The following is a 27353-nucleotide window of genomic DNA, read 5'->3' on the forward strand; positions in this document are numbered from 1 at the left end:
GGGAGAGGATTCCTCTTCCTCAAAAGGGGAATCTTCTGGAGAGGGAGGGATAGTGGGCAAGGATTTTACCCTTCCTACCCCTAGCTTTTGGGAGCACTTGGTCCATTGTTCCAGGATCCAAGTTTCTCTGTCCTTTTTGCATTTTGGCCTGAGCCCTGGTTAAAGCAAAAATATGCCCAGGAATGCCCAGCATTGCTGCATGAGCTTCCAACTCCACTTCAGCCCAAGCTGAGGTCTCCAAATCATTGCCTGGTAAGCAATCTACAGGTAATTCAGTGGCTACCACAACTTTCTTTGGACCAGTAACCCCCCAGTTGAGATTCACAACAGCCATTGGGTGGCTAAGTGTGTTATTGTGAGCATCAGTCACTTGGTACTGCTGACCAAGTAGGTGTTGATCAGGGTGGACCAGTTTCTCTATAACTATAGTTACACTGGCTCCTGTGTCCCTGTAGCCCTCAACCTCAACACTGTTGATTAGGGGTAGTTGCTTGTACTTACCCATATTAAGGGGACAAGCAACCAAGGTGGCAAAATCAATGCCACTATCAGAGTCTAAAACAGCCTCTGTGGTCTCCCTAACAAGACCAACCCTAACTACACTGCCAATAGTGAGCCCAGCTACACCCTTGGATTGGCTAATTGTAGTAGACTGCTATTACTAGGGGCACTAGAGGTTGCAGTTGGGGTTGTGGGAGGTTTGGTGTTTTTCTTTGGACAGGTGGAATCACTTGCCCAATGGCCTTTTACTTTACATAAATAACACTAATGCTTTTTCTGATTGTTAGAAGAGGATTTGGACCCACCACCCCCAGAGGATTTTTGTGGGCCTGATGAAGACTCAGAATGTTTTTTATCTTTGTCCCCACCCTTGTCACAAGATTTACCATCCTTCTTCTTGCCACCCTTGTCACCTCCTGTATGAATGTTTCTGTTCAGTCTTGTTCTGACCCATTTGTCTGCCTTCTTTCCCAATTCTTGGGGAGAGGTCAGATCTGAGTCTACCAAGTACTGGTGCAACAAATCAGACACACAATTGTTCAGAATATGCTCTCTCAGGATTGGATTATACAGGCTTTCATAGTCAGTCACCTTACTGCCATGTAACCAACCCTCCAAGGCCTTCACTGGACAGTCTACAAAGTCTGTCCAGTCTTGAGAGGACTCTTTTCTGGTGTCTCTGAACTTAATCCTGTATTGTTCAGCGGTTACACCAAATCCATCCAAGAGTGCATCCTTCAAAACTTTGTAGTTATTTGCATCACTTTCTCTGACAGTAAGGAGCCTATCCCTACCCTTACCAGTGAACGATAGCCACAAGATAGCAGCCCACTGCCTTTGAGGAACCATCTGTACCATACAGGCCCTCTCAAGTGCAGCAAACCACTTGTTAATGTCATCCTCCTCCTTGTAAAGGGGGGGGGACTATCTTATGCAGGTTTCTAGAATCTTGCTCTCTAACAGGATTACTATCAAAAACACTGCTGCTGCCACCATGGGGAACTAACTCCAATCTCTGCCTTTCCCTCTCTACATCCAGAGATTCCCTGTCTAAGGCAGCTGCTGCTGTTTAAGCTTCAGCCTGGTCTCTTCCAACCTCAGCTTTCTGAGTTCCCTTTCCATTAAGTTACCCTCAGTGTGGGAGGCTTGGGAATTGTGAGACAGATGAAATATGGGACTTGGCAGAGAGAGAGACCTGTCCCTAACTGTCTGGACCCTAGTAACCTGGCCTTTAGGAGTGAAAGGTGCCCTACTAATGTGTGACCCCCTCCCACTACCAGTGTCACTGGGTGGCCTGCTAGCTGTCAGGTTTTTGGAAGAACCCTCCCCAGCATCCTCAGGGGACTCCTCTGAGTCTGGCTGGGTACCCCCCTCTTCTACCTCCTGTTCGTGGGATGGGCCAGACTGGTCATTTTCTAGAAGAAGGCTAAAGAGAAAGTCTTTGGTAGGATTCTTGCCAATGCTTAAACCTCTTTCTATGCAGAGACCCCTCAAACTTTAAAAGTTTAAATTCTCATATGTTGCTTTAACAACTGTGGGAGTACGTTCTACTGCAGACATGATAGAAAAAGTTTAGGACAGAGAGAGAAAAAGTTTTGGACTTTTGAAAGCACAGAGAAAAAAAAAAACTTTTTCAAACTTTTTGAAAACTTTAGAAAGTTTTCTGAAACTTTTTAGAAACTTTTAAGAAAGTTTTAGAAAAGGAAAGTTAAACTGTTTAGATCAATGTGTATATATTGAAGTATTTGGTATATGTTTTTCTCATGAAAAGCACCAATGACAAAGTGGTAAAGCAGTTACAAGTACTTATCCCACCGCTGCACCGCCAATGTAGGAGGGTGGCCTGGCTTATAGTGGGTACCTTGTGGAACTTACACCTTGTGCCAGGTCCAGTTATCCCTTATTAGTAGATTAGAGATGTTCTAGCAGCTTAGGCTGATTGAGGTAGCTATAGCAGAGCAGCTTAGGCTGAACTAGGAGACATGCAAAGCTCCTTCTATACCACTTATATCACTTAGCACTATATCATAAGAAAACACAATACTCAGAGTTACTAAAAATAAAGGTACTTTATTTTAGTGACAATATGCCAAAAGTATCTCAGAGGATATACTCCCTTGGGGGTTAAGTAATATACACAAAATATACACACACAAACCAAATCAGGTAAGTAAACAGTTAGAAAAGTAGTGCAAACACTGTAGAACACAATAGAATGCAATAGGAGACAATAGGCCTAGGGGCAACACAAACCATATACTCCAACAGTGGAATGCGAACCACGAATGGACCCCAGGCCTAGTTTAGTGTGTAGAGGGTCGCTGGGAGTGTAAGAAAACACTAAGGGTGTCCCAGAAACCCCACCCTAAGACCCTGAAAAGTAGGAGTAAAGTTACCCTACTACCCCAGAAAGACAGTAAAGTTGAGATAGGGGATTCTGCAAGGACAACAACTGACTGCAAAGCACTGAAGACGGGTTCCTGGACCTGAGGACCTGTAAAGGAAGGGGACCAAGTCCAAGAGTCAGGCAAGTGTCCAGGGGGGGCAGGAGCCCACTAAACCCCGGATGAAGGTGCAAAAGGGCTGCCTCTGGGTGGAAGAAGCCGAAGATTCTGCAACAACAGAAGGTGCCAGGAACTTCTCCTTTGGTCAGAAGATGTCCCACAACGTACTGGAGGGTGAAGAGTTGTTTCCACGCAGAAAGACCGCAAACAAGCCTTACTAGCTGCAAGAGTCGCGGTTGAGGATTTTGGGTGCTGCCAGGGCCCAGGAAAGACCAGGAGGTCGCCCCTTGGAGGAGGAGACAGAGGGGGCGCTCAGCAATACAGAGAGCCCACGCAGAAGCAGGCAGCACCTGAACAGGAACTTGGAAGATCTGAGGATGATGGTCGCCTCAGAGCAACAAAGGAGGGTCCCACGACATCAGAGTCCAACACAGCGAGTTGGGCAATGCAGGACGGAGTGCTGGGCACCTGGGCTAGGCTGTGCACAAAGGAAGTCTTGCAAAAGTGCACAGAAGCCCGAGCAGCTGCAGTTCACGCAGTACACAGGATTACTGACTGGCGAGGCAAGGACTTACCTCCACCAAATATGGACAGAAGGGCCACTGGACTGTCAGAGACACTTGGATCCAGCTCCTCTATTCCAGGGACCACGCTCGTCTGGATGAGAGGGGACCCAGAGGACCGGTGATGCAGAAGTTTGGTGCCTGCGTTGAAAGGGGGAAGATTCCGTCGACCCACTGGAGATTTCTTCTTGGCTTCCAGTGCAGGGTGAAGGCAGACAGCCCTCAGAGCATGCACCACCAGGAAATAGTCGAGAAAGCCAGCAGGATGAGGCGCTACAATGTTGCTGGTAGTCTTCTTGCTACTTTGTTGCGGTTATGCAGGCGTCCTGGAGCAGTCAGAGGTCGATCCTTGGCAGAAGTCAAAGAGGGAAGTGCAGAGGAACTCTGGTGAGCTCTTGCATTTGTTATCTGGTGAGATACCCACAGGAGAGACCCTAAATAGCCCACAGAGAAGGATTGGCTACAGAGAAAGGTAAGCACCTATCAGGAGGGGTCTCTGACGTCACTTGCTGGCACTGGCCACTCAGAGCTGTCCATTGTGCCCTCACACCTCTGCATCCAAGATGGCAGAGGTCTGGGACACACTGGAGGAGCTCTGGGTACCTCCTCTGGGAGGTGCTGGTGAGGGGAGTGGTCACTCCCCTTTCCTTTGTCCAGTTTTGCGCCAGAGCAGGGCTGGGGGGATCCCTGAACCGGTGTAGACTGGCTTATGCAAGGAGGGCACCATCTGTGCCCTTCAAAGCATTTCCAGAGGCCAGGAGAGGCTACTCCTTCCAGGCCCTTCACACCTATTTCCAAAGGGAGAGTGTGTAACACCCTCTCTGAGAGGAAATCCTTTGTTCTGCCTTCCTGGGACCAGGCTGTCCAGGCCCCAGGGGGGCAGAAACCTGTCTGAGGGGTTGGCATCAGCGGTAGCTGCAGAGGAGACCCCGGAAAGTTAGTTTGGCAGTATCCGGGTTCTATGCTGGAGACCCTGGAATGCATGGAATTGTCCCCCCAATACCAGAATGGTATTGGGGTGACAATTCCATGATCCTAGACATGTTACATGGCCATGTTCGGAGTTACCATTGTGACGCTACATATAGGTATTGACCTATATGTAGTGCACGCGTGTAATGGTGTCCCCGCACTCACAAAGTCCGGGGAATTTGCCCTGAACAATGTGGGGGCACCTTGGCTAGTGCCAGGGTGCCCACAAACTAAGTAACTTTGCACCTAACCTTCACTAAGTGAGGGTTAGACATATAGGTGATTTATAAATGACTTAAGTGCAGTGTAAAATGGCTGTGAAATAACGTGGACGTTATTTCACTCAGGCTGCAATGGCAGTCCTGTGTAAGAATTGTCTGAGCTCCCTATGGGTGGCAAAAGAAATGCTGCAGCCCATAGGGATCTCCTGGAACCCGAATACCCTGGGTGCCTAGGTACCATATATTAGGGAATTATAAGGGTGTTCCAGTGTGCTAATCAGAATTGGTAAAATTAGTTGCTAGCCTGCAGTGACAATTTTGAGGTTCTGGTTAGCAGAGCCGCAGTGATACAGGTAGGCACCACACAGGGAACACATACAGGGCTACTTTATGAGCACTGGGGTCCTGGCTAGCAGGATCCCAGTGACACATTGGCAAAAACAAACATACATACAGTAAAAATGGGGTTACCATGCCAGGCAAGATGGTACTTTCCTACAGGGGGAGTCTCATATTATCTGCAATTGTGACCCTATCACACTCTGCCATTATAACTGTAATAAGGTAATGTAATACCTTGTTCAGAGACAGAAACACCAAGTGGGGAGAATCCTTTTAAAAGTTTCGAGCTTGAATCATTTTATCCGTGGTTTATGTCTAGTACTGTTACTAATATTTCTGAATGTGATATATACTCAGAATTTCACGATGTTCAAATTGAGTTAATTAACATGTGTTTGTTGAATAGAATCTTTAATTTAATACCAAACATGTGAAGTCTCTTTTGTGACACTTGGTGTATTTATTATGGGTGTGCTGTGACAATGCTTTACACATGACCTCTGTGATAGCCTGACTGCTCAGGGCCAAGCGATCCAAGGATGAGCGCAGGTTATAAAGTGAGTGTAATCGCCTACCCCTGACAGGAGTGGTAGGTTCTTCCTGGCTGGGGCACCAGAACAGCCACCCAGAACAGGCCTGTTTCAACAGCTCGACATTTTGTAACCAAGGTTCCTGTGAGGAAACTGCATTGCATGTGTAGCCTATATTCTCTTGCTCGAAAAGAGACGTAACCCTATCTTTCCCCCCAACTGTTCAGCAATAACAAAACTCCATCGGTGGACACAAAACTCAGTTTTTTTCAATGCTTTCACAGACATCTAAGCCCAATGTAAAAATCATGTGAAGAACTCGTGCCGGGCAATCTGCCTAAATAAAACACCAAAATAAATGTAAAATACATAAAGGGTGGTGAACTAACCCAACTCACTCTTTTTCTTCCACTGACAGAACTGGCCCCTCAGGTGAGACAGCCAACATCAATGCTTCAAGGACTGTGCTACATCCTTCTGCATCGACGCTCAGTTCTTGAGTGCACAGGATCAAATGAGGACGACTGCTGGCCAGCATCCCAAATTTATGTCTCAACATTTTTCATTCTGCCAGCATAATTCAATTTATGCACTAGAACAGCTACCGTGAACGATAAGGGCATATGATAGAGTCCCCATACAATCACTCTCATTGCCAGGTTACAAAATGGGTTCCATTTATAATAGTTGGACAGCAGAAGGAACAACAGATCAGTACGCACAAGACCAACATTTTGGAAATTGATGGGGTCAGCGCCTAATTTATATCAGGTTGCCCTTCTCGTATTCATCCCATTTTGTGGTATCCCTGGATAATCCTTACAAAAAGCAATAGATAATCGAAACAATGCGCAAACAGAGCAAAAGGAAGACTTTTCTTGTGTGATGTTGTGCAAGCAGAGAAAATAAAAGACGTTTACAGCGTCCCAGCTTGTCTCACAAAGTGTCTGACAAATTTAAACAAGTATAACACAATTAAATCCGCAAGTTAAAAATAGAATTATACCCAGTGTCTCCAATTTCTCTGTATTTTATTAATGGTGATTCTCTCGAATTCTCTATACATGTTCCCCAAAATGCTTTAAAGAGTTCTATTGTTATGAATATTGTGTGAAATAGGACATCTGAAACCTATTTCAGTAACTCCCAAATTTAAAACAAATGTTGGCAATTCTGGTGCAGGGGGGAAGTAATCAGAACTGCTTTTACCCAAGTGTAAAGATGTTCCATTGAGCAGAATAGCTTATGCTTAATGTATAGGCTTTGCAACAAATTACACACGACACTGATTGTAAAGTTTATTTCGTCCAATTTTTCTTAAATTTTGCGACAATGGACAACAAAGGACTGAGTAGGGCAAATATATTTTTAATTCAACATTTTAAAGTTTTTGTGGGCAAAACATATGAGGTAGCTGGAGGGGAAGACAGAGAAGTTAGAACGGCAAGACACGATTATTACTTGACTTTGGCGTGCCTTCTGTGTTTTTCAAACCACAATGTTAATCTCTGTTTTTATAAGTATTTGTAGATAATGGGTCAGGCACAAATACTTTTTTTTAAATTAGTTCCGTGGTGTGCCTGGGGAGTTGGAGGGGGTGTGATCACATTTTGGAGCTAGAAGCTAATATTTTTACAGCTACAGCAGTTAATCCTGTTTTTTATATATACCTTTAGAGAATAGGACAATTCCTAATCTGGCCCCTTTGTTATGCCACAAAGGCGCTGATCTGGCGCAGTCACATTTTTCGTGATTTATGCAGTTTATTTAAAATGTTCGTGAACGTCATATGCCAGGCAGTTCCCAGCTTGCAGCTAACTCTGCCACACCGGCGCTCCAGGAGGCACTGGCCTGTTGAGTAGTAGTTGGCCAGCCCAATCCTGTGTAAGATTTTAGAGCTGAGGGAGAAAACTCATAAGGGACTGGTGATCGTGCCACTTTTTAGGAGACATATAGAACCTGATGTTGTGCTTAGTATTTCTCTGGGTTTAGCCAGGTTGAGTTGGGATTTTTGTGTTCTAACCAAAGCCATCACATTGGGGAAAGAGCCATGGCTGTTTCTCCCAGGCCGGGCACTACACGGCTAAACGGATATGTATTGGGGCAGCTTTGAAAGGAAATGTGGGACTATGTGATAGAAGATTGCCTTTGTTGCGAATGAGTTAACCAGGCTGCTGGGCGGGGCCCCTCATGACATTGGTGACCAGACCGCACAAAAGCTTCTAACAGCGAAACAAGAGATAGCTCCCGACTCCCCGACTCAGCTACTCATGATCAGTTTCTATTTACTGCTTACTAAATACAGTTTTCAATGATAAATAATGAATGTATGATTGAATAACGCATGCGCCAACCACGCATGCCGGAACAACTGAGTCAGAACAACTGCCACGTTGTTTCCACAAACGCCTTTGCCATGCATGCCTTTACAATTATTTTTTTGTTGGAAAAGCATGCCTAGTAATGGCATGTGTGGAACGGCATGCGTGGTTTTCGCATGCCATTACCCTCACCCACCCTAAAAATACAACTACCCCGACCCCCCCAAAATAAAACTGCCCAATTCCCCCACCCACCCCAAAAATAAAACAACCCCTGCCCCCCCACCCATCCCTAAAAACTACCCGATACCCCCACCCATCCTGAGCCCTAAAACTAACCCCAACCCGCCCTAAAAAACAACCAACTCCACCCCCAAAAATAAAACTACCCCACCTCTAAAAACAAAATTACTCCGACTCCCCAAACCCAAAAACCAATGACACCCCACCCCCAAAAACCAAACTTCCCTGACGCCCTCACCCACAAAAACACTAACTACCCGACCCCCCACCCTCAAAAACACTAACTACCCCGATCCCCCACCCCCAAAAAACAATCTACCCACACCTCCATCCCCAAAAACCAATGACCCCCCACCCCCAAAAACCAAACTACCCCGACCTCCACCACCCAAAAAACGAATATACATGGTTAAGGCTGAGAAAAAGGGAGTCGCTGTTAACGCAAGCGTGGTTCCGCTTGCGCGTTAACAACGTAGGTCATTGTTCCGGATATTCCCCTTTTAGGAATCACAAACTCAAGGCTATAAACACATTTTCCTGACCAAGCCCGCCAAGGAAAGCAAAAAATGAAATCAAGTTACTACAAAAAGCAAATTATAATTAGCGCCTTCTTTGCATAACGCACACATGCTCACTCCCAAAAACTCCAAACTACATTAAAGCCATATTTTACTAAAGGATACACCAAAACAAACATAGCTATTCATGACTAGAGAGGAGGAGACAGTAACTTGAAAAAAAACATTTCTTGAGTGAAAAACAATCAAAATGAAACAAGGTGGAAATGATCAGTACAGACAAGAAGAGACACAAAATAAAGCGAGCACTGTTCCTTTTATAAGGATGGCACGTGTTGCAGCATTGCAAGAATCCCCATGGACTTAAGCACAACAGCACAAACATGCAGAATCCATTAAAGAACTCACAATAGCGTCAAACCACGTCCTGCAGCCAAGTACTAACATTAATGGGAATACCACAGGCTACACACATGCGAGAACAGATACGCTTCTTTGACATGTAAATCTAAATAGTCAAATACTTATGCAAGACATGGTGGAAAACACACAGAAAATAAGGACACATTCAGGAGCTATGTCAACAAAGAATGGCTGCAGTTATTCAGACTGATGAAGCTATAGGGGTGTGTGAAGTTTTGAAGTTTCCTGACCCTCAGTGTCACACTTTTTAGCATTAAACTTAGTGAGCTTTGCCATACAAAACGCACACAAAGTGTTTTTTAAAGGCCAGTTAAGCACCCATCCACAGCAGCAAGTGACCGGGCACTACAAAATACCCTCCAGGGACATAAGGAAGATGCTCACTACAAGGCCGCTCCTTCAGCCAATTAGAAACTATACTAGAGAAACACACAGGACAATTTGAGTGAATCATCCAAGCTATACAGGACACTATATCCACTCTGGAAATGAAACTAGACACAGTTACGATTGAAGTCAATCTGCTATGAATGGACTATACAAAACTGTCTGACCAAGTGGATTATACAGAATTCGCCACGGTAGAAGTTCAAAACGCTGCAACTCTTTCGAGGGCAGTGAAACAACAAATGAAGAACGTGAGTCTGAAATATGCCCTTTTTTCTCAGCCAGATTATGTGTGGTGAAAGGCACTACAAAATGTTGTCAATACTGCGGAGGAAGCATGGACATGGCTTCAATCTAAGGAGGGCATTGGTCCATCTGATGAAGGTCCAGTAACTGAGTGCTGGGATTGAGCATGATCCAGTAAGCGAGGTGGAAGAAAGCCTTGCAGCTGTCCGAAGGAGGATCAGGCAGACAGAGCAAGGGCTTGGGTGATTACAAAGGTTCTACAACACAGTGGAAACCCCTTCACTGTCTTGCAGTCGGACCATGGCTGGGACTCAGAACCAGGCTCACATAAATCTGAATTCTCAATAGGGTCCCATCACCAAGCCCCACCCCTGACACCAAGACTGGCAGATGACCTGGGTTGATAGCAGGATGGTGATACCCAAAGGGTGTAGTGGGAGGGGCCAAGGACTAATGCACCAAATGAAGGTAACAAAGATGTAGGCTGGCAGGAGAGATGACACAAGGATATGGGAGTTAGAACCACAGCAACAAATTGAGGCCTGATGATACGCTTCCACACACAGAGTGAAACACTACAACGTATTTAAGTTTGAATATTTTGGTTCAGAGTTATTCATTGTGTCTGGCAGGGCTCACACAAATCACCATGCCTAGGAGAGGGTTAGTTATTACATGGGTTCACACACATCATATTGGGTTACAGATGGTACACCACGGAATTCTGCATCACTTGCCTGAGGTCCAACAAGACACATTGGCACCAGCAATAGATAGGGGTACGCAATTGGAAGTCTACAAGGCTCCACCATACAGATGACTGGGATTGCTTACTCACCTGAAGGATGGCACAGGGTAGTAGAGTACATGCTTTCATGTAAATGTTCTAACATGGAATATTTGAGGTGTGCCTTCTCCTAAAATACACCATGCTGTATACACGTATCTAATGCGTCATCATAATCAGATTGCCTATCTAAAGGAGACTCATTTGGTACAGACAGAACTTAGTAAATTTTGTACAAGGTGGTGGTGCAGCTGTAATTAACCAGATACTCAGCATTTGCTCATGGGGTGTTGATCTGGGTGGCCCTCAGGGTAACCTTTGAACTGGAAAGGTTTAATATAGATCCTGACAGCAGGTATGTGGTGGTGGAGGGGCAATTAGATGGATAATTTCTGATGCTCCTGGTGATATATGCCACATATATGAACCACACCAAATTCCCCCAACTCTTAGACGTAACTTGCTGGCCCCACATTTATGGAGGAGAGATTTTAACTGCGTTTTGGATTTGAGGCTTTATCACTCCACTCTCTCAATGCCCAACACAACATGCCATGGATTAACACAACACCTCCAAGGTGGGCTCAAAAGCAAACAGGTTCATGATGTGTGGAGGACCATCCACCCTTCAGAGCGAGAATACTCATAGTATCAGTAGCAGCTGGTATCTACAAAAGTGGTGGGGCAGCACAGTGGCAAAACAATAAAAAAAATAAAAGCAGTTACCTGCTGCTCGCCTTCTCGCCATCTCGGTGCTCATCTGCTGCCAGTGCGCAGGCTCCCACACTCCCCTACGCCAATCCACACGCTTTTCCCATGCTAGGTAATGCTATTACCTAGCATGAAAGAAGTGCAGCAATTGGTGTTAGCGGGCTGGTTTTGTGCTCCCAGGGGAACTGCTGTTCTCTACCCAGCAATGTAGCTCGAGTTGGAGAGAACTCAGTGCGCATGTTGGTTTGGCCATCCTAAAATGGCCGGCCAAATCGACATGCGCACTGACAGCAGTACCCACCACTCCTCCATGAGTGCTGTCATTGTTGTGGCCGCCCCTAACACTTGCCTCGAGAAGAAAAATAAAATGATAATAAAATAGTGTTATCATTTTATTTTTCATGTGTGCATGCTGGCAGGGGGGCAACGCTCCTCCGCCGTAACTAAGGAGCCACCGCTGCATACTATTCGGTGGTGCACCAGCTGAAAACCAGGCTAGACACGGTTTTCCATGAGATGGAGCTGTGCACTAAGATGACTGCTTCTGAGTATCAAGCCTGCACGATCACAGACCATTGTCCGCTGTTGATATCACTACACACGGGAGGCAAAGAGTGAGAATTCTGACCTGGGAGTTGTGCATGGAGACATTGCAAGATATGTCATTTCACAATGCAAAAGGTACACACATAACACAATGCTTGACAGAAAATGAGGGACGACCAGGGCAAAGGAGTGGGGAGCATTTCAGTTGGTGGTGAGAGGCCATTGCATCAGTATGACATGGCAGGTTAAATCCACGCTTCATAAGGAGACACTAACCATGAAGTGGACCATGCACGTAACAGAAAAGTTAACACCCATAAAGCCCGACTAGATGGAGCAATTGTCTGATTCACGTAAGCAACACTCAGGCCTGACCACTAGTCTCATGAAAATTGACTACAGGGAACATATGGCCAGACAACATGGAGCGGGGAACAGGGCAGGAATCTTGTTAGCTTGTCTTCTGGAGGGAGAAACAGCAAGACGTCATATTGGGGGCCACTGCAACCCCAGGGATGGGATGCTTAGCACTCAGGTGGGCATTAAAACAGCTTTTGCTGACTACTACGTCACTCTATACAAGGACACCACACACAGATAACGTGTGTAAGACCTCATATCCAAGGGACCAGACTGCCCAAGCTTAACCCACTTCAACATCATAAATTTGAAATGCCTACAGGCTGTCAGATTTACGCAGCAATCCATCAGATAGAGCGAACTAATAAATCTAGGTCAGATGGTATGCCTGTGGAATTCTATGCCACCTACAATACAAAGGTGGTGGCAAAACATCCACAGGTTTATTAGGAGGTGAGGGCCGCAGGTATTTTACCAGACTCCATGAGGCAAGCATTAATAGTAGTACAACCTATGCCAGGGTGGGATCGTTTGGATGTACGACCATAACACTTACTACCACTCCCAAATACAGATTACAAATTGTTGAGTAAGGTACTGGTAAATAGGTTATTGCCTTTCATGGGGATATTGGTCCATGCAGACCAAAATGCATTTATATCGGGAAGGAGCACTTTCCTCAACATCTGCCATCTCTGGAGCCTATAGAAAGATGGCAAGGTATTTGCAGAGGACTGCCCGGCTGTGTGCCTGGACATTAAAAAGGCATTCGACACATTAGGTTGGTCGCACCTCCTAGAAGCCCTAATGCCCATGGGATTCAGTCAGATATTCCTTGTATGGATCAAAACATTATACAATAGGCTGTCAGCCAGAGTTAAAATAGGGCAAACTGTCTCAGATTGGTTCAGTAAACAAAGGGGCAAGTGGCAGGGCTGTCCACTATCGCTGCTGATCTTTGTGAAGCAATGGAACTCCTGGCATGCAGGCTTTGAGTACGGGCTGGAGACTAAGGAGTTTGAGTATTTGCAAGATGGCATATGATATCCTTTTATGCATATGACATGCTGATTTACTTGCAACATACTGGTGAGTCCTTGTCGTCCCTGATGTAGACACTGGAGTTGTTCGGAAAGGCATTGTGCCTTAGGGTGAATTGGAATAAATCAGGCCTGTTCCCTATAAGGCCTGTACAGCCCTCAGAGAGAGACAGGGGTTTACAGGCCAGGCTAGAATGGCGGCATGGCACAATTAATTATCTGGGCACCCACATTTGTCACGCTGAGGCAAACAATAGTAGATGGCAACCTAAGTAGGTCTCTTACATCGATTTGGCAGTGAATGGGATTCTGGAAGTCCTTGCCAATCTGTTCAATAGGCATGGTGGTGAAAGTCAAGATGCTCATTCTCCCTAGGCCATTGTACATCTTTGCTGTGATACCGGTGCTCCTCCTTTCCTAGGCCTTTAAGGCCCTTAACGGTGCACTCTTCGATTTTACATGGGGGAATTGCAAGAGAGAGGCAGACCTCAAAAAAGCACAACACCCATTGTAGGAGGACTGGCAACGGAGCCCATATGAGCTGTATTATACTGCAGTACAACTCTTTTGACTAGGAGAGGGTCCTTGTGCAGAAAGGGTGGAAGTGGAGGCAAACCTCTGAGGCAGATCAATACTGGCCTGGTTGGTGGACCCAACCAAATGGACAGGCGCTGACACCACTATTATGAGCACTGCAAAAAAATGCTGGATTAAATACCTACACAAACACAGATCCCCACCTCCATATGAATAGGAATTGGAGTTATGGGTGAGCGACCCAGTTGTTACATGAGGTGAGGCCTGAAAGGAGGCGGGAGTGACTTGGGTTGAAGATTTATATGGTGAACCAAGGATGCAAACATATCAAGACTTGCAAGCTACATACAACTTGAGTGCAGACCACTTCATTACATACAATACATTAACACAAAAGGTTGAGACTCAGTGGGATAGGGAGGAGCTGCAGACATCGGCCCACTACAGGTTTCCTCACATAGACCTGATGGGCCAGTACGGCTCTGTACAATTTTGTATTAGCACAAGCCTCCACAGTTCGACCACTACTTAAGACATAATGGTAAGAGAACCTAGGGCAGGAAACAACCGATGATCAATGGCAGAATAATAGGGAGCAAGTTAAATGAATATCGAGAAATCCAGTACTTCAATACACACAATTCAATCATCATTCCCTTACATGATTGCACTATTGCCCACTATTGTTGTACTTGGCGACAAATTGCTTGAATCTACCTGATTATTATTTTTTTTAAGTTATATTTTAATGTTGGATTTTGTAGTAGTTTCACTGTGGGGCCTTGTGTTGGGGGGAGGGTGTTTTTTGGCAGGATTTCTAGCGCTAAATGGTACACTGCACTCCACTATAGCAAGCCGATCCAAAAGGCAGTTTTCACTTCTTGGATTGTGAGGGCATCAATTGTTTTCCTGAGGCAGCGGTCTAGATGCTTGAGTAGGGGATGCCCTTCAGGGTTGCATTTATTTACTAGTGCACAAAAGGCAAGCCAGTCTGCACCTGTCCGCATACGCCCCATGTCCGTCGCCAGCCATGCTGTCCATTTAGAGGTTGCCTTCAGGCCCAGGATTAAATATTCTGCACAAGAGCCTTGCCTCCTCTGGTCCAAGACCAGTTGTATAAGTGTGTATTTGTGAGAAATGCATATCCTGCCACACGTTTGCAAGGAATGTGCAGCAAGCCTCCATTAGGTAGATAGTTGTGGACAGGGCAAGTTTTCCTGTCCATAACTCAGTGGAAGAAAACAGAGGGCTACTTGGAAGTGCAGGCCTCACTTTTGAATTTGCGTTCATTACATAAAAATCTGCCACATATCTTTGATCTGTGAGATGGATGTTTTAGTTTTTCACAGTCATGGATGAATGAGTCCTCTGTGCCTGATGTTGCGCTTGCCATGCCTGCAGGTTATTCTTTAATACACTTAGGCAATAGGGGTGAGGTATGGTTATTGTTTTCAAGATCTCTTTTAAATGTCCTACAATTGAGCTGATCTAGCTGAAAGGTGCAGAGGCACTGGGCTTTTGTATTCAGTATTGGCTCAAATTTCTCTGGTTGGGGCTTTGATATATCGACCCCCTGAATATACGGGATATGCAGGAGATTTCCTCAAGTCTTTAAATAATGTTATGGCCAAACATCTGCTACAATGTTCGAATTTTACTCTTCTAGGAGATCCTAATGTACATATTGACATTGCATCAGATGTTCAGAATAGGATGCTTTTAGAGAAGGTGAATTCTTTAAACTTAAAGCAATGTATAGATCGCCCCCCACAAAAAGCAGGCCTTATCTTAGACCTTATTTTTACTCATTGTAGGGCTCAGTTGAGGAAAGTTAAAAACATAGACTGGTCTGGTCATTTTAGCATCGATTTCATGCACAGTGTTAACGATCATTCCACCAGGAGATCTTTTGTGAAACTGAACCCGTATCGGAAATGGTCTAGAGTTAAGTGAGGCTAATATTGAGACCTTCTTAGAAAACTCTACTACTTGCATTTGTGGGGATTTACAGGCAGATGCCTCAGCAGCCCCAGTAAAAAATATTCACTTTTCTACCAATTCCAGACGACTAGCATCTGCCCTGTGGTTTAATGATGAGAATTGATATATGTGCAATTTCTGTAAGAAATCAGAGAGCTGTTGGAGAAGGTTTTACTTTATTGAGGAAAAGAACTATATGAAAAGGCCTTAAACAGATATCCCAGGATGATTAAGAATGATCACGCTATCGTTTTTGCTGATACAATTTCAGTATCCAATAACTATTTTTGAGAAATATTTAAAATAGCAAAACACTTTCTCCACCCTATCCGCTCTTCATCATCCTTTAGCGACATCTGCTGTTTTATTGAGAAGTTAACCAGCTTCTTTGAGGAAAAGTTTACTAAAATTGTTGCTAATTTGTGGACATATCCCATTGCTATTTACATGGAGGAAAAGACATTGACTTCAGTCAGACCCCCTGACACACTATCTGCATGAGTTTGCTAGAATGTCTATAGAAGAACATGAACAGGCTTTTTTCTCTTGTAAATCTGGTTCGCCTGATAATCTGTGTCCCCAGTGGATCTTAATTGCAACCTCAAAGGTAATTCCTCCGCTTCTGAATCAATTATTCAACAGTTCTATTCAATCCACTATAGTACAAACTTGTTTGAAACAGGCTTGGCTGATTCCTTAATTAAAAAAGCGTCAGTGGATAGGTCTTTGCTGGATAATTTCAGGGCAATTTCACTATTACAACATGTTTGAAGATGCTAGAGAAACTCATCAATAAAGCTCTCTGAATACTTGGAACAAAGGTAGTTACTGCATCATTCACAGTTTGGATTCAGACCATGATACAGCACTGAATCAGCACTATTGGAGGTGATGGATTCTATCAAGTTTGCACGTGATCAGGGGAAACAGGCTTCACAGCTTTTACTTGATCTATCTGCTGCCTTTGGCACGGTGTCTAACCTCATTATCCTCCAGAGACCAGAAGACATCGGAGTCCGAGGTTCGGCTTTGGCAGGTATTGGCTCTTTTCTTTCTAATAGAGACTGATCAATCCGTCTGGATGACACTTTGTGCTTCAGACTCTAATGTGTATAACTTTGGAGTCCCACAAGGCTCTGCATGGAGATCTACCCTTTTCAACATTTATAAATCTCGTTGGACTCCTTATTTGAGTCCTTTAGGATCTGAATAGTGTCCTATGTGGATGACAAGCAGCTTTTTCGCTCTATGGAAAAAATTCCCCTGATGCACCTTGGCTGTTTAAGAACTGCCTGGACGTAGTCTTCCAGTGGATGCGGGCCAGCAACCTACGATGTAATGCTGAAAGAATTGACATTTTGTAGTTACTCCCCCACTGGGACAGAGCGCTGTCAAGAGAACTGCTCTACCACCCGGGGTGTAAAGATCGACTGCCACTTAACTGTGAGCTCTCAGGTTGTGGCAATAGTAGGTTTTTGCTTTGAGCTCTTAAATCTGTGAAGAAATGTCTCTATTTGGTACCATTCCAAGCACAAAAAAACTGTGATACATGCGCTTGCCCCTCATGATTGGACTATGCCAAAGCATTATATCTGGTTCTTCCTGCTTACTGGTTGAAAAGGCTGCAGGTGATCCAAAATGTGGCTGCAAGGATGTTATTAAAAGTCCCAGGGCAGACACGGATTTCCCTTATTTGAAGGAGTTGCACAGGCTTCCCATCAGGGAAAGTAATCAGTTTTAAATATTAGTCCTGGCCCACAGAGCTTTTTACAATATGTGCCTGTATTATATTTCTGCAAGGCTCACTCACTATCTCCCAACTAGCACTCTCTGCTCCTCTGAGGCCGGATTGGTCTGTGTGCCGAGACTGAAGTGGAAAAAGTGGGGAGTTTCTTCCTTTTTCCCATTTAGCGGCACAGGTTTGGAATCCTCTGCCACTCCATATGTGCACAATGAGGGATGAAAAGAGCTTTAGGAGAATGCTCAAAACCTGGTTATTTAAGAGTGTTTTTAAGTGAGAAGAGATAATATGCTTGGGTGTGGTGAATGGGATCCGCCAGTGCTGGGACACTCTTGGAGTAGCTGTGCACTCTATAAATGTATGACTGATTGATCGTCACCAAACATACCTCAAGTCAACAAGCTTAAAACACATGTATGCCATGTACGGTGGGGGATATTTGGTGGGGGAGGTGTATTCTTGTACTGTCCAAGATGCTGAAACTCAGAGGTTGGATTTTACCACATGGTGTGGGCATGCTTAATGTTAAGCATGGCATGTAAGAGGGTGAGAGAAATAGTTTTAGACCCGGTCAGATGGATAATACTGACTACCCCTGAATTATTTCTGCTAGGACTGATGCCAAGACCGTCTAAAGGTAAATACGCCTACAGATTCATTAACCTGGACCTACTGCTATTTAAGAGACAGATAGCGGTGGCATGCAAAGGGCTAGAGCAGAAGAAGATACATGTTTTTAATTGTAATTACTTTATACATATGTGTATCACAATGTGTATTGTATTATGTAATCGGATTTGGATATTGGTTTTACATAAATCAGAAGTGTTCATCAGCCTCGACCTGAATGCCAAGAATTGTGTCTCTAGTAGACCTAGAAGCCAGTTAATTGGTGGTAGTACATTTGCACATTTCCTGCAACTCATAGTGAAGATCAGCTTCCTTTTCAATGTTGACAACCAAAACTCAGGGGTGGCGCCTCCATTAGGGCAGAGGAGCCTTGCCCCCCTACAGCAGCGGCAGGTGCAAAACCTTTACAAGAAAATGCTAAAGGTGCTGGACCATGGGGGTGACTAGCAGTGAGGGGGAGTTCACAGCGCTCCCCCTCAGTGCGCATGTATGTTTGGCCGGCTGGCTCGGGCCAGCCAAACACACATGCGCAGTAGGCCCTCTCCAGCCCAGCAGCACAGTTGCCAGGGTGGAGAGAGCAAGCACAGTCTGCCTGGGAGCGAGCTGGCTGGGCGCTCCGAGCCAATCCTAACGTTGGTCTGAGCAGCGCCAGGATTGGCTGCAGGCCAGGCTGGGACCCTGTATCTGCAGCAGAGAAGCAGATGGAGCGATGCGGCGGCGATCAAGGTAACTGTTTATTTTTGTTTTTATTAATTGAATTTTTATTCCTCCCCCCCCCCCTACCCGCGCGCCGAGGCTGCCAAAACTTGATTTTAGGAAATTAATGAATTCAGCAGTGCGTTCATGTGTTTACATCTTAGTTTCAAGGACGTCTCACATTTTTCTCAACATGCTTGATAGGTTTTGCTGAAGTAACACATTTCTGTCAAGTGTTATGCTCCATAAACTTGGCATAGAGTGAAAAGTGTAATAAAACTGTCCCGAACTGCATGCATTTTAGCATTACATGCTCCAACTGACCTTTTTTGGGCATGATCTCTTGTGAAGTGACAATTATCTGGTGATAATTTCCACTGCTGGTATTTCTGCATTAGACATGTTAGACTTTTGGGCTTCTTACGTTGTGTTTTACACCTGCTTCGAATCGGTTAGTGAATTAAATCTGGAATCTGTGAGTGGTGTACCGTAAAGATGTAGTGATGACAAAAGAGGCTTTTTGAATGATAATTGCATAACATTGAAGTTACGAATGCGTCATGAAACAAAGCATGTTTTAATTCCGGGCGCGCTTGTTAAACGAGCACTTTTGATTTAAGTAACTATAATAAAATTGCGGCTGCCGAGCTTCTGCAAAGGGCTGCAAGTTTGTGTTGTAGGCTATGGGGTTCATGAGCGAGTGGCCTAGGTCTTTGAGTTTAACCTGTCTCTTCTGTTGAGTTCTTCTGTGCTCCCCCTCCCGCCATAAATAGGACGCGTATTCAGGAAATGCTGACGAGCATTGCCGAATCAGACTCTTTGGTGCTACAGACAAGAAAACCCAGTCGCTGGTTTGCTTGTTCTGAACAAGACTGAGATTTGGCAGCCTCCTGAGAGCAAAACTTTACATACCACCACCACATAGTTTTCACAAGTCATCCGGGTTGTCATTAAGATGCACGCAGTCATAATCAGTTCATTAGCGTGCTCCGGCTGCCTGGCGTTCTTTTCACCTCCACCGTTTCAGTGTGCGGGGGTGCATGCGGGAACGCGCGAGGTCCTGGCATCGAGAGGCGCTCGGGGAAAGGCGGGGGGGGCCCGGGGCGAGGAGCCACGGCTCAGCCCTGTTCTGTGGGCTTTAAGAGCGTGCTCCTGGAAGCGAGGGCAGCATGTCTCTTCCAGCAGCAGGAACGGAATACGGAACAGCATCCCACCTGGGTGCCACCAGATTTTAAATAAAGTGTCTTAGCGCAATCCTCCTCTCGAGAAGCCAGGAGAGGACGTCACTTTTTCAGAGAAAACCGTGGGGTCTAAAAAGAACTGCCAAATCTACCTTACCTCGAGGGCCTTACCGGGTGGTTTCCAAATATCCTCTCTCCTGGCATTTACTCCATATTATCTCAATGAATGGAAAGTGCAGTGGCGTTGCCCCTTCAGCGAGGGGACTCCGTTTCCTTTAGCATGCACTCATTTTTTAGTAGCATGTTTAAAATGTTAAGAGACATTTATAACATTACATGTTTACCATTTTTGTTTGCAGGTGCAAAGTCTCAGGCGAAGAGTTAAAAAAATAACTTACAGTACTAGCAACTCCAAGAATTCGTAGAGTTGTATTCGCCCAGCCTCAGCCCGGCTGTTCATCCTTTGTGTCAGGTATGCCGACAACTGCTTGGGGGACACCGCCATGCCACACATCTATAGGAAGCAAAAAAAAAGACAAGCATTTGCAATGCAATAGGTCTCACATTTGCTTGGGTTAGAACTATCTGCATTGTAAATTCATAACTGGACTTTTCTTGCCACATAAATTAGTCAACCCTGACTCATAATTTCGTCTTTTTCCTGCCATATAATTTCAGTGGCCCAGCATATAACTAAAGTACTCCCATTTACATTTTTTCCTCTATCTGCAGCGAAAAAAAAAAATGTTGCCATTTAGCATCCTAATTTAAATCTGCCATACTAATACCAATAGAATACCACTTTCACCACCCCACTAACAGAGTTGATGACTGTCTAACACAATTCCCCCAAAAAAGACACAAGCCAGCCACAGAGGAGAAATAAACTAGAAGGGTCACCCAAACATATCAAGAGTGTTCAAACAGTCATCGTGTAATAAGGATGTTAAGTTGGCCTAAATCATGGTCATAATTGTAATAAGGAGAGATTATTTAAAAATATACAATTATCATATAAATGTTTATCAGAAATAAACTTTTGGCATTAGACTGTAATGCTCAAAACAGCCCTTAGAAGGCATCATAACAAAAATGTGATTTGTAAGAAACATGGTCATGTAACCATATTGTTAGCCCCTAAAGAACATAACCCAGTGAAAAGAAAAAAAAACAGGAGAAAGTAATGAGGTGTAACCATATGCTTAGCCCCTAGAGGGCCTTTAAGGTCTAGCAGGCCTACTACAATGATATTACAAACAAGACCTTTAAAACAAAACTTTTTCCAGCTGTGAAACAAAAGTTCTAGCCATGAGAAAGCTTAAAAGACACTGAATATGTGTGTGTGTGTGGGGGGGGGTTTGTTATTTTGAAGTTCCACTAAGCTAGTATGCGACCCAGACATGATGTAGACAGAAAGAGCGTTTTGAAGGTGGTCCCAGGGCAACCACAGGCTGAGTTATCAGCAAAAATGTTTTGTAAAAGTAATGCCATGCAAAGCATTATAGAGTGAGTTTTCATGTAACAAATACTATAGTATGCTGACTACAATGCTCAGAGCAGCCCCTAGAGGGCACCACAATAAAAATAACATTTGGAAGAAACATGGTCATATAACCATACAGTGAGCCCTTTGAGAGCATAACCACATGAAAAAAATACGGGAGAAAGTAATGCAGTGTAACCCTATATGTAGCCCCTAGAGGGCATAGTGCATTACACTGTTTCAAAGCTAGCAGGCCTACTGCAATGATATTACCAACAAGGCCCATAAAACATAACTTTGCCCAGCTGTAAAACAAAAGTGCCAAACATAAGAAAACTTAACAAGCATTTGCAATGCAATGAGTCTCGCATTTGCTCGAGTTAGAGCTATTAGCGTTGTAAACTCCTAACCGGACTTTTCTTGTCACATTAATTGAAAATGAAAAGTAAAACAGTTTCATATAAGCGAGCCAATTCACAGCGCCACGGCCGCCATGACCATCAGCGTGAAGAGACACACAAAAGGAAAAAGAAGTTCGGCTGCAGTCAAACTTATCGGCAAAAGTGCAATTATCCATGTAACAGGGGCGATGGCCAAGACGGTAACAAAACCTCCCCAAGGAGGGACAAACATAAACCATTTACCAATGTCATCAAAGGATTTTTGAAAGGCAAGCCCACAAATGAGTGGTAGTGATGGGCGTGAGGTGGGTGTGGGTAAAAGCCCAGATACATACAAACACATAGGAAAAGCAGCGCTTGCGCGCTGCTATGCTCAACCTAAAATTATAATGAATCGTAGGAGGGGTTATTATTTTGGAGTCCCCCCTAACAGTGTTGTGACCCAGAGATGATGTAGACAGAAAGAGCACCTTGTGGTCAATGTTTTGAAGGTGGTCCCATTGTCTTAGGACCAACACAGGCTGAGTTATGAGCAAAAACAATTGTAAAAGTAATGCCCTGCAAAGCATTATGGGGCCACTTTCCATGCCATGAATATTTTAGTAAGCTGATAGGACTGCAATGCTTAGAACAGTCCCTAGAGGACACCACAATGAAAATAGCATTTGTAAGAAACATGGTCATGTAACTATGTAGTTAGCCCCTAAAAGGAATGACCATACAAAAAGAAAGTGGCACAAAGTAATGAACTGTAAAGATATATTTAGCCCTTAGGAGACATAGTGCATTAGGCATGTTCAGGGCTGGCAGGCCTACTGCAAAAATATTACTAACAAGGCCCTTAAAACATTAACTACTTTCAGTTGTAAAACAAAAGTTCCAGCCATGAGAACTTAAAAATAAACAGTTTGGTGGGAGCGGTTATTATTTTGGGGTCCCCACTAACCTAGTGTGGGAACCTAGATATGACCTAAACAGAAAGAGTGTGCAGTGCTGAACGTTTTGATGGTGGTCCCATTATCCCAGGACCACCGTAGGTTGAGTTATGAGCAAAAATGTTTTGTGAAAGTAACTCCCTGCAAAGCATCATGGGGCGATTTTCCCTAGTGCAGTGAATATTGTAGTGTTGGCTCCCCGCTGTGGTGCTAGGAGAGCCGCTTTGAGGATTTCTGTTTTACATGAAGCAGTTACCTATTTTAGGTGTTTTAAGGTTAAAGCCACAAGAAGGGACTCTGACTAAGTAACTGTGAATAATGTGACCAGCGCTCCAATACCGACGATCGAGTTCACTCTGTTGTGCCTATTCCCGCTGTGAGTCCCATGGCCACCATTTAGCACGAAGGGGAGAGACAAAAGAAAAAAAAATAGTTCACCCACGCTGAAGTATATTGGCAATCATGCATTAATCCATGTAGCAAGGGCAGTCAGCAAGGCGTAGCAAAAATAGCCTCAATGCGGGACAAATGTAAAGCATTTACCAAGGACATCAAGTGATTTTTGAAAAGCAAGCCTAGGAACGAATGAAAGTGATGTGTGTGAGATAGGTGTGGTTAAAAGCCCACAATACTTACAACAGGTCAGAGTGCTTGCACACTCGACCTAAAAAGAGCTTTATGTTAAATTGGTTCCATGTGATATATTACTTGTTTTTAAAACTATTTCTGGAATTAATTTCACAGGACCTTTTTTTATTTACATTAGCATGAATGGCATTTGGAAAATCATGACTATAAAAATATTTTATAGTTTTCAAGTTCCCCTTCACTTTATTTTTTAACATGTCCAGCATCAATCCTCCAAGCTATCTGGTTGCTATTTTTAGGCTCATTTCCCCCACACAACTTCGTCTTTATTCCAGTGGTGGCTGGACCTTCAGGAAATGATTGGTTGGATCCCACCACTTTCCAGTCACCACACATGCAGAAATGAGCTAATTTGAGGCCTGACATTAGGTCCTTTGTTTACCAAATGGCTGCCTTTGACATGAATCATTCATGTAGAAAGAAGGTGTCTAAGACTGCAACTTTACCTTTGCTAAAGGTGGCTCCGCCACCAGACCTCACACCAGCAAAGACTTCCCATGGTTCCTCTTTCCTTTTCTGATTGGGTAAGACTAGGCATCAGTGTCAGTCTGTAGCAGAGGAAGTGAGGATCTAGGTAGACAAATTTAATCTGTCAGTCAAGACAGAGTTTCACCTGTTACTGTCGGGCACTGTTACTGCTTTCAGGGTTCAACATGGGCGAGGAGGAGGAAGAACACCTGCAACACTGCCATTAGTCAAAATGTAATTTTCAAGGAGGTGAAGAGCCTGTGCAAATGTACCTATATATATGAGTATATGGAAATGGGCCTGAGTAAATTAATGGTGACTACGTGTCTATTGTCTGTGTTTGTGGAATTGTGTGTAGGGCGGGTGTCTTAACGTGTGGTGCACATCCTTGACATACTGTGAACAGTTTTGACAACTCTCTAATTAACCCAGGCATTTAAGGTGACCCATCCATGACACACAATGGGTGTATTGACTAATGGTGTTCGCTTTTGACATACTGCAGCATTTGTTTGACAATATTCTAATTAATCCTGCCATTAATGTTGATAATCCATGATACACTGTGGGCATTCTTGATAAAACTGTGACATTAACATGAAAATGGTGGCCCTGGCATAATGGTGTCCATATATGACACATTTATGGCATTCTTGACAAAATCGTGGATATCTTTGGCAGAATGGAATTCATCCTTTATAGAAGATAGGTCTCCTCAACATAATTGTGATAATCCACTTCACAATTGTGCCCTTGGCAGGTGACTTATTGTGGTCATTTATGATAACATCATGGTTATCCCTGGCATTAACGCTGCCCATAGCTGATATATAGTGATTATTCATGGCAACATTCTGGCTATCCCAGGCATAAAGGCGGACACTACTTGATATATTGTGGACATGCTTAGCATTATTTTAACTACTGGTACAATGATGGTGGCCCTGAAACAACTGTGCCCATACATTAGCTATTGTGAGCATTTTTCACAGAATTATGGTTATCACAATCATAATGGAGATCCGTCCTTGACATATATAGACAGTCTTGGCATATTTGTCACTATTCATAGTATAGTGGTGGCATGGCCCAATGGCATACATTCTTGTCAACATACTGGCCTTCTGCTGGTCATCTTCAACATATTTTGGGCATCTTGAAATATGCCTTCTTATTTTAGGCATAATGGTGGGTATTTATGACATATTGTGAGTATTCTTGACATAAGTATGGCTGTCCCTGGAAATATAGATTTCTTAATTCCTGTCACGTTAGGGTTTACTGGTGTCAAGTAATGAAGATAACTGGACAGGAAAGGTAGACTCTCTCCATGTGTAACAGTAGTATAGGTGAGTGCTTGAAGAAACTGAAATGCTAATGTTTGAGAGACATACTTTTGTTATTACTGTGAAATTTGATATTTTAGGAAAAATACTGCTGGGAAAAATTGAGCCTATTTAGCCAAAAAGAAAAAAATGTGACATTTGGCAAAATGTCTGTAATTAAGAAATTAGCAAGCTGATGTTTTGGATATCACTGCATTGCATACATACGTCAATATTTGCATGACAATTCATGAGTTTGTTACGCTTATAGCTGACCTTGGTTGTTGGGTACCTCAGCGTACTCACTGCCATGGTTATTTCATGACTCGTTTGGAGGCATTTTCTCATCTGTTTTGATAAATAATTTTATAACATTATCACTACCGCTGTCTGAAGTCTAAGCAAGGATGATGGGTGTAAACTGTTCCCGCCTGACTCGGTCTGCTCCATGTAAATAAGCAGTAGCACTGCTGTACGAGCCCTTTGGTGTTGTCTAGCTCGACTGTTTACATCCATGATGATGGGAGTTGTATAACTGTGTTTCTCCAATCTGTCCAATTCTGGTTTACAACAAATGGCCTATAATCTACTTAAAAAGGGACAGCAATTGTACATTTACTTTGTAGTCCCCACTGAGCTGTGCTGTTTTCTCACCCTCCAGCTTGTTTTGCCTGTTTCAACCTCTTAGATGTGGGCTAATAGCCTAATATGGTTCAACTCTACCCAACCTCCAGATGAGTCGTCGGAGCGAAATGCCGCAGATGGCTGCTATGCATTCCCTCCTGCTTCTCTGAGGACTAACGAAAACACAATACAAATAAATATAATTCTAACAAAGGACTTTTTTCATACAAGTAAGTTCCATGAAGATTCAACACATCAGTTTGCTGAGGTAAAAAGGCATGTTTTTAAAGCCTAGTCTTAACATTAGCTCATGTGTTAGGTGAGAGTCAGCATTGAAGGAAGGAGTCTGAGCAATTTGGTGCTCTTAGAGTATTGTTTGTGCAAATGTCTATGTTTGGTATCTTTAGACAAGGGGCCTGAAAAAGTGCACAAGTTGTTTCTTTTATTTTAAAATATGTAACATTTCTAGTTCTTAACCTCGCTGTCCATTCTCTCTGCAAATTCTATGGAACGGTTGTTTTCATTAACTGTCTATTGACTTTGCCACTCATCAGTCTGCTGACTGATTAGAGCTGTGAAAAAGTTAAAAGCCCTAAGCTACAAATAAGCCCTAAGCTACAAATAAGCCTGATGGGCTTGCTTTAGACATATCGCCTACTGAAGGTGCATTTTCCCAACATAATGTTACACAGTAGTATATTCCAATACTTACTTTGGTAAACACTATCCAATTAATGAGAATAATACAGTTTCTTAGAGCTAGACCTTTGTAAAATCTACAGTGCAGTAATTCGGTTATGGTTAGGTTCTGAATTTACTCGTACAAAACCACAGAAACTCAGAAGTTTAGGTAGAGTTCTTTCAAGTAACTATAACTCGCACCATAAGGTAACTATAACTCATGCCCCCGCCATGCACAATTATCTAATCAATAATTTTACTGCAGTTGTTACAGTTTCATTATCAATGATGCAATCAAAGATGTCATGTGTGCTGAAATTTGTGGGGTAATTAGCAGGTCATGGTGAGGGCATGAGCTATAGTTACCTTAATGCGCAAGTAAAAGTTACTTGAAAGTACTCTAACTATAACTGCTAAATTTCTATGGTTTTGTACCAGTAAATTCAGAACCTAACTATAACATCCCTGTAACCTTTGTTTTTTTAAGCGAATGTCTAAGGTTTCTTGAATTCTATTTCCTAACTATAACGTCCCTGTAACCACCCAACACCGTGCCGAACAGTCTGTCTATCTTTGTGTGAGAATAGGTGTTTCAGGGTGTCTCTGGGTGTGAGAGTGTCTGTCAGGGTGTGAAAGTGGGTGCCTGAGGGTCTGAGTGGTTTGTAGGAGGGTGCATGAGGGTCTGAGTGGGTCTGTGTGTGGATGCGTCAGTGTCTGAGTGGGTCTGTGAGTGGATGTGTCAGTATCTGTGTGGGTTTGTGAGTGGATGTGTGAGGGTTTCAGTTGGTATTTGAGTGGGTGTGTGAGG

At 43.8% G+C, this 27353-nt stretch overlaps 1 protein-coding gene across 1 annotated transcript in view; it reads right to left on the reverse strand.

The window, feature by feature from the left end:
* The window catches only part of LOC138285560 (uncharacterized), a 999550-nt gene that overhangs the window by 478258 nt on the left and 493939 nt on the right, over positions 1-27353 (reverse strand). The window contains exon 6 of the mRNA XM_069225654.1: positions 20379-20494. Coding sequence (XP_069081755.1) covers positions 20379-20494 — 116 coding nt within the window. The remainder of the gene's footprint in view (positions 1-20378; positions 20495-27353) is intronic.

The sequence above is a fragment of the Pleurodeles waltl genome, chromosome 3_1, assembly GCF_031143425.1.
Source record: "Pleurodeles waltl isolate 20211129_DDA chromosome 3_1, aPleWal1.hap1.20221129, whole genome shotgun sequence".
Lineage (NCBI taxonomy): Eukaryota > Metazoa > Chordata > Amphibia > Caudata > Salamandridae > Pleurodeles > Pleurodeles waltl.